This window comes from Macaca thibetana, chromosome 7, assembly GCF_024542745.1.
Source record: "Macaca thibetana thibetana isolate TM-01 chromosome 7, ASM2454274v1, whole genome shotgun sequence".
Lineage (NCBI taxonomy): Eukaryota > Metazoa > Chordata > Mammalia > Primates > Cercopithecidae > Macaca > Macaca thibetana.
The window spans coordinates 16,125,493-16,140,112 of NC_065584.1; the positions used below are offsets into that span (position 1 = coordinate 16,125,493).

The 14,620-nt window shown below is 40.6% G+C and overlaps 1 protein-coding gene across 2 annotated transcripts in view; it reads left to right on the forward strand.

The window, feature by feature from the left end:
• Positions 1–14,620, forward strand: part of PPP4R3A (protein phosphatase 4 regulatory subunit 3A) — a 50,582-nt gene that overhangs the window by 8,372 nt on the left and 27,590 nt on the right. For both annotated transcript variants that reach the window (XM_050799045.1, XM_050799046.1), the window contains exons 2-3: positions 9,444–9,499; positions 14,489–14,587. In XM_050799045.1, the coding sequence (XP_050655002.1) occupies positions 9,444–9,499; positions 14,489–14,587 (155 nt within the window). The remainder of the gene's footprint in view (positions 1–9,443; positions 9,500–14,488; positions 14,588–14,620) is intronic.

Here is a 14,620-nt window from a genome sequence, read left to right on the forward strand (position 1 = left end):
AATATACTCTAGAAGCTGACAAGGGTGTAGCTGTTCATTCTGAAATCCTTCAGTATTTATCCGAATCAGGGCTGTGGCGAAGACCAAAGTTACTTAAACCAAAACACTCCCATATTACTTTCCTGCTACCTGAGTCTAATTGGTTGATAGTGAAGATAAAACCATAAAAATTACAGGAATTGTGTATACTATCTCATTTCTTCAGTAACAGGAAGTTAAATCTTCTAAACAAGTGGATTTTCCAGATGAATAAAAACTGTTTACCAGAAGGTGTTTTTGGGTTTTTTTGTTTTTAAATTTTAGAGACAGGGTCTCGGTCTTTCACCCAGGCTGGAGTGCAGTGGCGCGATCATAGCTCATTGCAACATCAATATTCCGGGTTCAAGCAGTCCTCCTGCCTCAGCTTCCCAAGTAGCTGGTACTACAGGCACATACCACCATGCCCGGCTAATTTTTGCATTTTTTGTAGAGACAGGGTTTGCCATGTTGCCCAGGCTGGTCTTGAGCTGGTCTCCAATTCTTGGCCTCAAGTGATCCACCCACCTCAGCTTTCCAAAGTGCTGAGATTACAGTAATGAGCCACCATGCCTGGCCTATCATAAGTTTTAAAAGTCAGTAATTTTTTTATGGAATGTTGACTAAATGTGTACTAGAATGTTTTTCCTAAACAGTAAATGAATATATTGGTTAACCTCTTATTCATAATGTGTTTATGGGTCATTATTAATACTCGTTTTCCTGCTATACAACAGTACAGTGTTAACAGTGAAGATTGTATGATGGTGCCCTAAAAATACAAGTATTGAGCCCGGGCGCGGTGGCTCATGCCTGTAATCCCAAGCACTTTGGGAGGCTGAGGCAGGCGGATCACGAGGTCAGGAGATCGAGAACATCTTGGCCAATATGGTGAAACCCCGTCTCTACTAAAAATAGAAAAATTAGCCTGGTGTGGTGGTGCGCACCTGTAGTCCCAGCTACTCTGGAGGCTGAGTCAGGAGAATCGCTTGAACCTGTGAGGCGTAGTTAGCGGTGAGCCGAGATCGTGCCACTGCACTCCAGCCTGGGTGACAAGAGCGAAACTCTGTCTCAAAAACAAAAAGTATTGAGTGCTGGTTATGTACTTTATATTGGAACAGGCACTTGAATTAAAAATTTCAGTTAATGCTCGTGGCAGCCCTGTGAGGTAGGTTTTTTTTTTTAAACTACAAATCTTGCTGTATTAACTTGCACCCAGCAAGAAATCTATAATTTTTATGCAAAATCTTTCCTTTTAAAAATATTTGCTGAGTTCTCTCTAATGTAGACTTTGTTAGAAGGATACCTTACTCTGTACTACCAGCCATCATTATCTCTAATCCCCAGAAGTGTAGTATTGTGGTGTGTTTTGGTGGGGGTTGGCAACACCCTACAAGAAAGGCCCTCACATTTCATTTTATAGGAAGAACCAAGATGTGAAGCAGGGAGGGGCCTTTTTTTTTTTTTTTTGAGACGGAGTCTCCCTCTGTCACACAGGCTGGAGTGCAGTGGTGCGATCTCAGCTCACTGCAACTTCTGCCTCCTGGGTTCAAGCGATTCTCCTGCATCAGCCTCCCGAGTAGCTGGGATTACAGGCACACGCCACCATGCCCAGATAATGTTTGTATTTTTAGTAGAGATGGGGTTTCACCATGTTGGCCAGGATGGTCTTGAACTCCCGACCTCGTGATCCTCCTGCCTTGGCCTTCATTATATTTTTTCTTGCTATTGGTCAGTTTCTACCTGCACTTGTCTTGGTGATGTTCTGAGCGGCATTTCTCCTTTTGACATTGTTTTCCCATTTCCTAATTGTAAACACCTATTATCAGTGTATTTGGGACATAAATTAATGTCAGGATACACAGATCTCATTTAAAAGTAGCGTAGTATTCCACTGTACTTATTCACACGGTATCTTCTTGGTGGCACAGTGTAGCGTTCCTCGAACTTTTTTCCTCAGGATACCTTTAGACTCTTTTTTCTTTGTTTTGTTTTCATTTTTATTTTTTATTTTGTTTTTTTCAGACAGAGTCTCGCTCTGTCGCCCAGGCTGAAGTGCAGTGGTGTGGTCAGAGCTCACTGCAGCCTCAACCTACTGACCTCAAGCAAGCCTCCCACGCAACTGAAACTACAGGCCTGCACCACCATGCCTGGCAATTTTTTGTTTGTTTGTTTGGTTTTTTTTTTTGGAGAGATGGGGGTCTCAGCTGGAGGTGGTGGCTCATACCTGTAATCCCAGCACTTTGGGAGGCCAAGGTGGGTGGATGAAGTCAAGAGATCGAGACCATCCTGGCCAACATGGTGAAATTCTGTCTCTACTAAAAAAAAAAAAAAAAATACAAAAATTAGCCGGGCTTAAGTGACCCTCCCTTAGCAGACTCCCAAGTACCTGGGGTCATTGGCCTTTGCCACCACGCCCAGCTAGATCCCTTTATACTGTTAAATTTAGGATTTCCCAAATGTTCATTTGAATTGTGTTTATCAATATTTACCATATTAGAAATTAAAACAGACTTTTGGAAAAAAATCACTTAAAAATAATGTTTAATGTTTAAAATAAAAATAATGTTTAAAAAATAATGTTTTAACATAGCATGTTAACAAAATAACATTAAGGAAGAAATAACTTTTCTAAAATAAGAGTTTAATGAGAAGAGTATCTTTTTTTTTTTTTTTGAGACAGAGTCTCACTGTGCGGTGGCACAATCTCGGCTCACTGCAACCTCTGCCTCCCGGGTTCAAACAATTCTCCTGCTTCAGCCTCCCAAGTAGCTGGAATTACAGACATGGGCCACCACACCCGGCTAATTTTTGTATTTTTAGTAGAGATGGGGTTTCACCATGTTGGCCAGGCTTATCTCGAATTCCTGACCTCAAGTGATTCGCCTGCCTCAGCCTCCTGAAGTGCTGGGATTATAGGTGTGAGCCACCATGCCTGGCCTATTTTTACGAATTGCAACATCTGGCCTAATTTTTAAAAAACCGGGAAGATTCTCATCTGCTTCTGCATTGAATCTTTGGCAGTATCAGTGTAGACTCTGAGAGAATTGGTGGTGGAAAAGGCGTATAACCTTGTATCATTTTGAAAATAATTTTGACTTTGCAGGCCCCATAGTGTCCCCAAATCACATTTTGAGAACGGCTGGTATAGATTGTTTTTAGTGTGTTGCCATTACAGACTCTGCTAATGAAATCTTTATCCATATACCGAGGCACTTATCCGAGGGTGTAGGGTAATTTCCTAGGAGAAGAATGGTTGGCCCAAAGAGTAGTATGTGTTTAAAAGTTGGGTAGGTGAAGATGATTCAATTTTCAGTCTTTGTACTGCTAAGTGAGTATTTAGGACTTCTTATGTTTTTGAGAAAGTCCAAGTGCATATATGAATTAGTAGACAGGAGAATTTGTTAGGAATGATAGCTTCCACAGTGACAGATTTAATTAGAAGTACTGATGCATTCAGCTTGGCTTGAGCACTCCTGATTTTCATTTTTCTCTGTATTTCCTTTCTTATAGTTCAGGTTGGAAGTGGGGAGATCTTTCTCAAGTCTCAGTATTGGAGTTTTCTTGAATTGGAGTGTAGGATTTCCTTTCCTTGGTCTTTGTTACAATGTCTTTCTCAGATGTGTGGGAAAAGGTATCGTGTGTGTGTGTGTGTGTGTGTGTGTGTGTGTGTGTGTGTAAGTAAAAGATTCCTCTTGGGAAATAAGGGAATCTGTTTCATTGGAGAGAGGGTAGATGTGTTTCTCAAATGAGTTGGGGTGAATGGAGTCTGTCTTGAGTGTGCTTCAGTTACTGAGTTCCACTAGACGTAACTGTTATCAGAAACGTGTTGTTCTTAGTTAGAACCTTCTCTGCCTCCCCTTAATGTTGCTGAGATCTTCTGCTAAGGATCATCATTTCTCCCCTGTCATCTCTGCTACCATGTTATTTAGTAAATCCCTCTCCTAAAGTTGAACTCTATACCCCATCCATACCCATACATTAGTAGGATAGAATTACTGTGCCTAATGCTGTAGCTATAGCAACAAAATACAAACAAACTTGTTGGGGGGAAGGATTGTGTTAATTGATATTAACACTGAACTGGATCTTTTATAGTTGATTGGTGTAGTGTATAACTTGGCTCAATAAAACCTATTAGATGATGGAGAGAAACCTAATAGACTAGGAGTAAATATAGTATTGTGTCTTTTATTTATTGTCTTACTGAGCCCTCAAGTTAAAAGACTGTTTCCCACGTTTTAGCGTCTACAGCCTACTTATCTCTTTGGGAATATGGTATTGGGAATCAGAGCTGGACTTCCTAGACCAAAACCATGTGATATGATTGAAAAGAGAGTTTCAGGGGATGCTTTCCTCTAATATCCTGAATGGTCCAGAAAAACATTTCCCAACCCCAGAAACTTATAGTGTGTCCTTGTTTTAGCCAGAACTTTGGAAGGGAATACGTCAAACCTTTTTCCCCCACTTTCTAATTAGTCTGATCCTGTAAACACTACTAAGAGAGTTTTGAAGAAAATGTCAAAGAGACTGGTACTTGAGAAATAATTGCCATTAGGTATTAGGCGACTGACAATGTCATACCACTGCACTGCCATGTTTTTTGTTTTAGTGACTGTAAAAGTCAGGCGTGTGTTTCTTGAAAGCACAACTTGAATAACAACCTCAATCCCCTGTGCTATGTGTTTTTGACTTCTTAAACTTAGAAAAATCTTTTGAATTGCAGTATAATACATCGGAAAGGTACACAAATCATAAGTATTCAATTTGATGAATTTTCAAAAAATAACCGGTACACCATTGAAGAAACCACATAACCATTACTCTAGAAGCCTGCTTCATATTCCTCCCCGGTCACGATCCTACCCAGAGAAAACTGCTAGCCTAATGATAGGTTAATTTTGCCACATTGTTCATGGTATCCATTGTATGAATATTTATGCTTTACAGTTTACCTTTTTGTGTGTGTTTTGTTTTGTTTTGTTTTTTTGAGACTGGGTCTTGCTCTGTTGCCTAGGCTGGAGTTCAGTGGCATAATCTCAGCTCACTGCAACCTGCATTTCCTAGGTTTAGGCAATCCCCCCACCTCTGCCTCCTGAGCAGCTGGGACTAAAGGCGTGCACTGCCACACTTGGCTAATTTTTAAAATTTTTTTGTAGAGACAAGGTCTCACTATATTGCCTAGGCTGCACATTACCTGTTTTTTTGGTTTTTTAAAACAGCATTTGTATACTATATAAATCACCCATTCAAAATGTACAATTCATTGTTTTTTAATATAATCACAGGTTTGCAACCATCACCACGTCTCCTCTGAAAAAAATCATGTGCCCATTAACAATCACTACCCACTTTCACTTCCTCCCAGCTCTAAACAACCACTAATCTGTTTTCCCTCTCTAAATTTACCTGTCTGGACTGGGAACGGTGGCTCACGCCTGTAATCCCAGCACTTTGGGAGGCCGAGGCAGGCATATTACTTGAGGTCAGGAGTTTGAGACCAGCCTGGCCAACATGGTAAAACCCAGTCTCTACTAAAAATACAAAAATTAGTCGGGCATGGTGGTACATGCCTGTAGTCCCAGCTATTTAGGTGGCTGAGGCAGGAGAATTGCTTGAACCTGGGAGGCAGAGGCTGCAGTGAGCTCAGATCACACCACTGCACTCCAGCCTGGGCGACAGAGTGAGACTCCATCTAAAAAATATATATATATATGTGTGTGTGTGTGTGTGTGCGTGCGTGTGTGTATATATGTAACTTTACCTATATGGACATGTGGTATTTTGTGATGGGCTTCTTTAATTTCATGTGTTTTCAAGGTTTATACGTATTGTAATGTGTTAGGTTTTCATTACTCTGTGTAGCTGAGTATGTGCCACATTGAATTTATCTGTTCATTTTTTGCTGTTGTAAATAACCTTGCTATGAATATAAATGTACATGTTTTTGTCTGGGCATGTATTCATTTATCTTGGATATATACCGAGGAGGGAAATTGCAAGGTAACTCTGCTTAACTTTTTGAGGAACTGCCAAACTTTTCCAAAATCGATGCCTCATTTTATATTCCCAGAAGCAATGTATGAAGCTTCCCATTTCTCTACAGCCTTGTCACCACTTGTTGTTGTCTTGTCTTTGATCGTAGACATTCTAGTGGGTACTTAATGGTATCTCATTTGTGGTTTTGGTTTTTGTTTTCATTTGAGACAGAGTCTCTGTCGCCCAGGCTGGAGTGCAGTGATGTAATCCCAGCTCACTGCAACCTCCGCCTCCAAGGTTAAAGTGATTCTCCTGCCTCAGCCTCCCGAGTAGCTGGGTTTAAATACGTGCACAACCATGCCCAGCTAATTTTTTGTGTGTCTTTTAGTAGAGACAGGGTTTCACCATGTTGGCCAGGCTGGTCTCGAACTCCTGACCTCAAGTGACCCACCTGCCCACCAAGGCGGGCGGATCATCTGAGGTCAGGAGTTCAAAACCAGCCTGACCAATATGGAGAAACCCTGTCTCTACTAAAAATACAAAACTAGCTGGGCATGGTGGCACTTGCCTGTAATCCCAGCTACTCAGGAGGCCGAGGCAGGACAATCGCTTGAACCCGGGAGGCAGAAGTTGTGGTGAGCCGGGATCGCACCATTGCACTCCAGCCTGGGCAACAAGAGTGAAACTTCGTCTCAAAAAAAAAAAAAAGTAATATTGATCCATAATGTACTGTATATAGTTTATTATTTCCGTGGAGAATAATAGAATGCCATTTTTATTCTAGTAATTAAAATAATGAAAGACTACAAAGATAGTTGGAGATGTTTATACTTTTTTTAAAATTTTGTATTAAAAATATATAGGATGGGGTCTCACTGTTGAGACCAGGCTAGCCTCAAGCAGTCCTCCCATCTTGGCCTCTCAAAGTGCTGGGATTAGAGGCATGAGCCACTGCACCTTGCCTTTGTTTTTTGAGACAGGATCTCTTATCACCCAGTCTAGAGTGTAGTGATACAATCATGGCTCACTGTGGTCTTGAGATCCTGGGCTCAGGCAATCCTCCTGCCTGTCTCTTGAGTAGCTAAAACTATAGGCATGCACCACCACCTCATCCAGCTAATTTTTTTTTTCTTTTTTTTTTTTTTTTTTGAGGCAGAGTCTCTGCTGACCAGGCTGGATTGCAGTGATGCCATCTCAGCTCACTGCAACCATGCCTGGCTAATTTTTGTATTTTTAGTATGGATGGGGTTTAACCATGTTGGCCAGGCTGGTCTCAAACTCCTGACCTCAAGTGATCTGCCCACCTCAGCCTTTCAAAATGCTGGGATTACAGGCGTGAGCCACCAAGCCCGGTCTACTTTTTCTTATTTTTATTTTATTTTATTGTTACTTTATTTTTGCAGAGGCAAGGTCCCCCTTTATTGACCAAATTGTTCTCAAACTCCTGGCCTCAGGCGATCTTCCCACCTTAGCTTCCCAGAGTGCTGGGTTATAGGCATGAGCCACCGTACCTGGTCACCTGCTGCTTTTTCTTGTTATGAATGTATCACTAGCACAGCTCTTAATTACCAAAATAAAATCTTGAAAATTGAGCATAAAGAGAATTGAAGGGGCACTGGAAAATGTGTTTTGATTAATCTGGCAAAAGTTGGAAAAAGAGGAAGAAGATTAAAACAGTATTTTCTCTAAAACGTGAGAATGCTTATCTGAGCCTCCTAAGCCAAAACCAGTTTTTGTAAAGAAAGAAAACTCAAAGAAATGGGGTTTGTAGGGAATAAGGTGGAAAAAAATAATATGGAGAATGTTTAAGTACTCAAAGGATAAGAAAGAGATTTTGGATTAATTAGGTCACCTGTCCTAGACATAGTGGGAGGATTGGTGTGAAGTGGAAAGCTGTTTATGTGCATAGGACATAACACAAATTGAGTTATCAGAGCTTGGTTAATTTACTATGTTCGGTATTATTTGGTACTGTTCTGAGCACACAGTAGTGAAGGGTCAGTAAATCAATATTGGACAGTATTGTAAAACAAATGAATTTTGATGAAAAAGCAAACTAAATTTGGAAATGTTAAGAACACTCAGCCATTTAGCCACTATTTGGAATGGGTAAAGCAATTGTTAAGTGTAATACGAGAAGAAATGAAAGCTCCATATGAGAGACGGTTGCAGAGAAAACTGCTTTTTCTCAAATATTTTTAGGCCAGAGTTTGTCTTCAGGTAGTACTTGCAGGTATAAACTAGAACTGGTTGATAAGAGAAGAGGGGTATGGGAAGTCATACAGTATATCGGAGATTTTAACCCAGATCATCGGACTTCACACTGTGCTGTTTAATTACCTTCTGCTGTCCATAAATTGGTAGATTTCTATTGTTACCCAGTCCTTACTCGTCAGATTAACCAAGCATGGTAGCTGGCCCCTGTAATCCCAGCTACCCAGAAGGTGGAGGTTGCAGTGAGCTGAGATCGCGCAACTGCAACAGAGCCGAGACCCTGTCTCAGAAAAACATTTCTTAGGTTACAAATTACTGTAATTAAACTTACGTTGTTTTAAAAATAATTTTTCTAGGCCAGGCGCAATGGCTCACGCCTGTAATCCCAGCACTTTGGGAGGCTGAGGTGGGCGGATCACAAGGTCAAGAGATGGAGACCATCCTGGCCAACATGGTGAAACCCCGTCTCTACTAAAAATACAAAAATTAGCTGGGCATGGTGGCGCATGCCTGTAGTCCCAGCTTCTCAGGAGGCTGAGGCAGGAGAATCAAACCCGGAAGGCGGAGGTAGCAGTGAGCCGAGATCATGCCACTGCACTCCAGCCAAGGCAACAGAGTGATACTCTGTCTCAAATAATAATAGTTTTTCTATAACTGAAGTTGAGTGTGCATCAAATGTTCAAAAAAGGAAATATGGCCAGGCACAGTGGCTTGCACCTGCAATACCAGCACTTTGGGAGGAGGGGGCAGTGGGAGGATCACTTGAGCCCGGGAGTTGGAGACCAGCCTGGGCAACGTAGCGAGACTCTATCTCTACAAAAAATGAAAAAAATTTTAAAAATATTTTTTGAGGCCAAGCGCAGTGGCTCACAGGTGTAATGTCAGCACCTTGGGAGGCCAAGGCTGGTGGATCACCTGAGATCAGGAGTTCGAGACCAGCCTGACTAACATGGTGAAACCCCATCTCTACTAAAAATACAAAACATTAGCCTGGTGTGATGGCACACACCTGTAATCCCAGCTCCTTGGGAGGGTGAGGCAGGAGAATCGCTTGAGCATGGGAGGCGGAGGTTGCAGTGAGCTGAGATCGCTCCACTGCACTCCAGTCTGGGCGACAGAGGGAAGCCCTGTCTCAAAAAAAAAAAAAAAAATTTAAGGAAATATGTATGTATGTAAGGGAATACAATTTTTCTGTTTTATAGTAACATAATGGAATGTCTTTTTCTGTTTCCTAGGTTCTCTACTTTTAGAGTCCAAAATAAATCCTAACACCGCATACCAGAAACAACAGGTACAATTTTGAAGATGTTGTGTTTTATCTTGCATATTTTCCTTTTGAGTAAATGAAAGTTTATAATCTGATTGCTTATAGTGAAAAATTTAGAACAGATTACAACAGTTTGCCAGTGAAATTCTAAAATAGGATTTCTGCCAGTTCCTGTAGTGTTTAACACAATAATTTTAAATTTAAAAAGCTTGCCACAAGTTAAAATGGAGTTTGTGTTCCACCTATTATAGCAACTGAGCCCTAAAATTTCCTTGTTTTTACCTTAATAAAAAGGTGACCATTGGTGTGATAAGCTGCTACTAACACAGTTAAACGTGAAAATTCCTTCTTTTGCTGTTGTAGATGATAATGCAGAAGGAACATCAGTATCTCCCTCTACAGCAGTACTGTGTAGATAGGACTCTGTCATATGAATCTGATTTCTTTTACAGATTCCCGAATAGAGTCTTACTATGATATTACAGTTTTGAAGATAACTGTACTTAACAGTACAGTGTACTCAAAATACACTGTTTCTTAAGCCTTTCTAATATGCGATGAAATATCAGAAAGTAAATCTTTCACTTAGTATCAACTAGTGCTGTTATTAAATGGTATTCATTCAGTACACACGCGCCTGCGCTTCATGTCCACCCACACACATACAAGATGAGTGCTCTGTATAGCCAATGAAGTCAAGATCAGTTCCCTCATTGCCCGGAAGATGCAGATACAAAATAGTTAATTTAAAAGAAAGAAGATTACCAGCTTGTTCTTAAAGTGCTTTGCTTCATCATTGATCTTGAAAATACTAGAAAGAAGTTGGTATTGTTTTTATTTTTCCCATAGATGATGCGTAAAGGTCGTGACTTGTTTGACATCACCCAAATAGTGGATAGGAATGCTGGTATCAACTCCTAAATATCTTTAGTTGTGATTTATTTGTCCACCAAACATTCATACAATATATTTTCTTGATAATTTGATAGTCTGATATAATACTGTGTTGCATTTAGTATTCTTAAGAAAATTTAAGTTTGATGGAAAAATGAGAGCCTGGAATCTTTGGCTTTGATCCCTCCATACTGAAATACATTAAATTCATATTTTGAAGTTGTATTCAGCTGAAGAGTAAAAGCACATTTTAAGAAAAAGGAAAGATTGAAACTTTTGAGAATTAGTGAACAAATTCATGTGTCTCAGCCTATAGGTTGTTGGGTGATAAGCAAGATAATTTGGAGAAAAGTTGCATTTGGAATCTTCAAGGAAAACAAGAGCAGTTTCTAAAATTTTATAAACTTACTAGATTTGTCAAATAGGTAATTAAGAGCATATGTCTGGCTATACCCTGACTTAAGCATCAGCCTCCAAATGATTCTGAATATACATTACAGCAGAATGTGTTATTGGCTTTAGGCTTATCCTAGTAGTCTTTATTGAGCTGATAATCCTAAGTATTTATCAGAGTTTTAGGAGCCATCTAATTTGGGCAAGTTGTTCCCCGCACCCCCAAGATGATTGTTATTTTCCCCCAACTTTGTTTTCATCACTAAGAAGTAGTACCAGCTGGGCACGGTGGCTCACACCTGTAATCCCATCACTTTGGGAGGCCGAGGCGGACAGGTCACAAGGTCAGGGGATCGAGACCATCCTGGCTAACACAGTGGAACCCCGTCTCTACTAAAAATACAAAAAAAATTAGCCGGGCATGGTGGCGGGCACCTGTAGTCCCAGCTACTTGGGAGGCTGAGGCAGGAGAATGGCGGGAACCTGGGAGGCGGAGCTTGCAGTGAGCCTAGATGGTGCCACTGCACTCCCGCCTGGGTGACAGAGCAAGACTCCGACTCAAAAAAAAAAAGTAGTGTCTATATTATGACTAGTTTTCATAACAGGATGTATCTTTCCCATCCTGATCATGAGGAAACTGAGGCTCAGAAAGGTTACCTAACTTTTTAAGCATCACCTGCTACATAGATGGTGGTATTAGAATTTATACTGTGGCCTCTTTACCTCCTAAATTTCTTAGTATTTTCATTCCATGCTATTTTGACGGAAAATAATGTAATTTAATTTTGTCTTACATGGAGCCTTATAATAAATGCTCAGTATCTACTGAGCAGATAACCTTGTAAAGTATTTAGGCTGCCAGAATTATAGATTAGCTGCAAATTCTTCTACCCGTTGTTCTGTTCTGGTGAATTATAAAGGTAAACTAAAAATGAAACCTTACTAATTTTTGGCATGTTAATCTTAGAATGTTAATAGTTTTGAGCCTGAACTGCTACTCAGTCTGGATCAGATGGCCTGCCTGGGATCTGTGATAGCTGGAAGTCCTATAAGATAGTGTAAAAAGGGGAGTTTGAGGTATTTTCCAAAATTCTGAATAAAAATTATAGACTTAGTAATACTGCACAACCAAATCAGATTCTCATTTATTTATTTCTGACTGGCAGCACTTTAGTCCAGCGAGACTACTGGTCTCTTGATTGACAGTTGTATAAATGACTGAACAGAGTTAATATGCAGTTTAGCAGATAAATTTTTCATTTTTATTCTTTTAGAGGTGGGGTCTTGATATGTTGCCCAGGCTGGAGTACTGGTTCACAGGTGTGATCTTAGTGCACTGCGGCTTCCAACTCCTGGCCTCAAGCAATCCTCCCTCCTCAGCCTCCTAACTAGCTGGGACTACAGGTATACACCATTGTGCCTCGCTTAGACACATTTTTAAACATGGAATCCATTTGTGTTATATTGAGATGTGTTCTTGGCTAGAAGTGGTGGCTCACACCTGTAATACTAGCACTTTTAGAGTCCAGGAGTTTGAGACCAGCCTGGGCAACATGGCATAACTCCACCTCTACAGAAAATACAAACATTGGGCATGGTGGCACATGCCTGTAGTTCCAGCTACTTGGGAGGCTGAGGTGGAAGGACCACCTGAGCCCAGGGAAGTAGAGGCTACAGTGAGCCATGATGGTGCCACTACACTGCAGCCTGAGTGATGGAGACACCATCTCAAAAGAAAAAAAACAGAAGTCCTTGCTAGTGAGAAAGATTAGAAACTGCTGCAGTAGAATCACAGGTCCTTAAAAGTACCTTAAGCTAGTCCTGTTTCCTCCTCAATACGGGAACCACTGTCATCCCGATGGATGCCCAGTCAGGTTTTGCATGTCTGTTTTTGGTTACTTACTAGTAAGATTGAATTATTTTTTTCTTTATACCATACTCCAATCCATCTAACTTTACTCTTCTAAATTCTCTTTGTACCAGCTTGAAAAAACACCGAGTGGCATAGCCCTTCAGATTTGGAAGTTAGCCATTAAATGTGACTCTCCCTAGTACCATTCAGTATTTCTTGTATGAGATGATTTATAGGTTGCTGTCAATGAGAGGGCCCTTTTTTGAAATGGTTGATTGCTATCGAAGAGTATGTATATTTATTTATTGCCGGTAAGATTTGAAAGGATTTTTTTTTTTTTTTTTTTTGAGACAGATTCTCACTCTGTCACCCAGGCTGGAGTGCAGCGGCACAATCTCGGCTCACTGCAACCTCCGCCTCCCAGGTTCAAGTGACTCCCACGTCAGCCTCCCATGTAGCTGGGATTACAGGCATCCGCCATCATGCCCGGCTAAAATTTTTTTGTATTTTTAGCAGAAACAGGGCTTTACCATGTTGGCCAGGCTGGTCTTGAACTCCTGACCTCAGGTGATCCACCTGCTTTGGCCTCCCAAAGTGCTGGGATTAGAGGCATGAACCACCACACCCTGCCAAAAGAACATATTAGGCCTTAATAAATAGTTTGACTCTTTAATTTTTTTTATTTTTTTATATTTTTTTTGAGACAGAGTTTTGCTCCTGTTACCCAGGCTGGATTGCAGTGGCGCAGTCTCAGCTCACTACAGCCTCTGCCTCCTGGATTCAAGCAATTCTCCTGCCTCAGCCTCCCACGTAGCTGGGATTACAGGCACACGTCACCACGCCCGGCTAATTTTTGTATTTTTAGTAGAGATGGGGTTTCACCGTGTTAGTCAGGCTGGCCTCAAACTCCTGACCTCAGGTGGTCCGCCCACCTCGGCCTCCCAAAATGCTAGGATTACAGGCGTGAACCACTGCGTCCAGCCATATATTTTTATCATACCATGCATATCGTAGAATATATGCTGTTGGTACTATGAGGAATATAAAATGGTCTCAGTATTGTATGTGCAGTGTCTTGCTGAGATTACATCTTAATAAAAACTGTCAAACTATTCATTAAATTTTCATTAAAGTTCTGTCTAGATGGCCAGGCACTGTGGCTTATGCCTGTAATCCCAGTGCTTTGGGAGGCCAAGGCGGGACGGCCTGAGGCCAGGAGTTCAAGACCAGCCTAGGCAACATGACAAGACCTCCATCAAAAAACTAAGAAGTTCTGAGTAGGAATGAAAGTGTGGTAGGTGCTAGGAGTGTGCTGCTGCTTGAACCATAGCACTTCGCTAAGTGTTTTTTTTTTTTTTTTTTTTTTTGAACCTATGTACAGGTAAATGCTCACATACTACAAATTTAGCCAATAATTTCAAGGGCTTCGTGGATCTCAGAAGCCCCTGGTGAAAAACACCTGCTGACAATAGAGGGAAGAGAGAAAGAGTTGTTTTAACCCTATCGTCCTAACATGCCCTAGCTATTTTATACTTAGATTTCCTCTTTGGACATTTTAATGACAGCATAAAATACAAGTCAGTATGATTGGATAGTGTTAGTGTAATTGGTATGTTTTCATCTTTTGCAGTGCATGAAAAGAATATATTCCATATATTGGTTTAAGTTGTCCTTAAGGAAACATTATTTTTGTTTTATAGATTGGGGGAAGTGAAGTGTAAAAAGTCATTGTTTTGAAAAAGAAAGACATTGATAATTGCCAGTATTAGTGTTGCAAGAAGTAAAAATGAGCACAGTTTTATTTCCTTTTGTTTGTTCATTTTCGTTTGTGATAGTGTATGTTAATCATTCAGACTCCTTTTATGTTTCCAAAGGACACTCTGATTGTGTGGTCTGAAGCAGAAAATTATGACTTGGCCCTTAGCTTTCAAGAAAAAGCTGGATGTGATGAAATTTGGGAGAAAATATGTCAGGTAATTTTTTAAATAAAAAATCAACATGCTTTC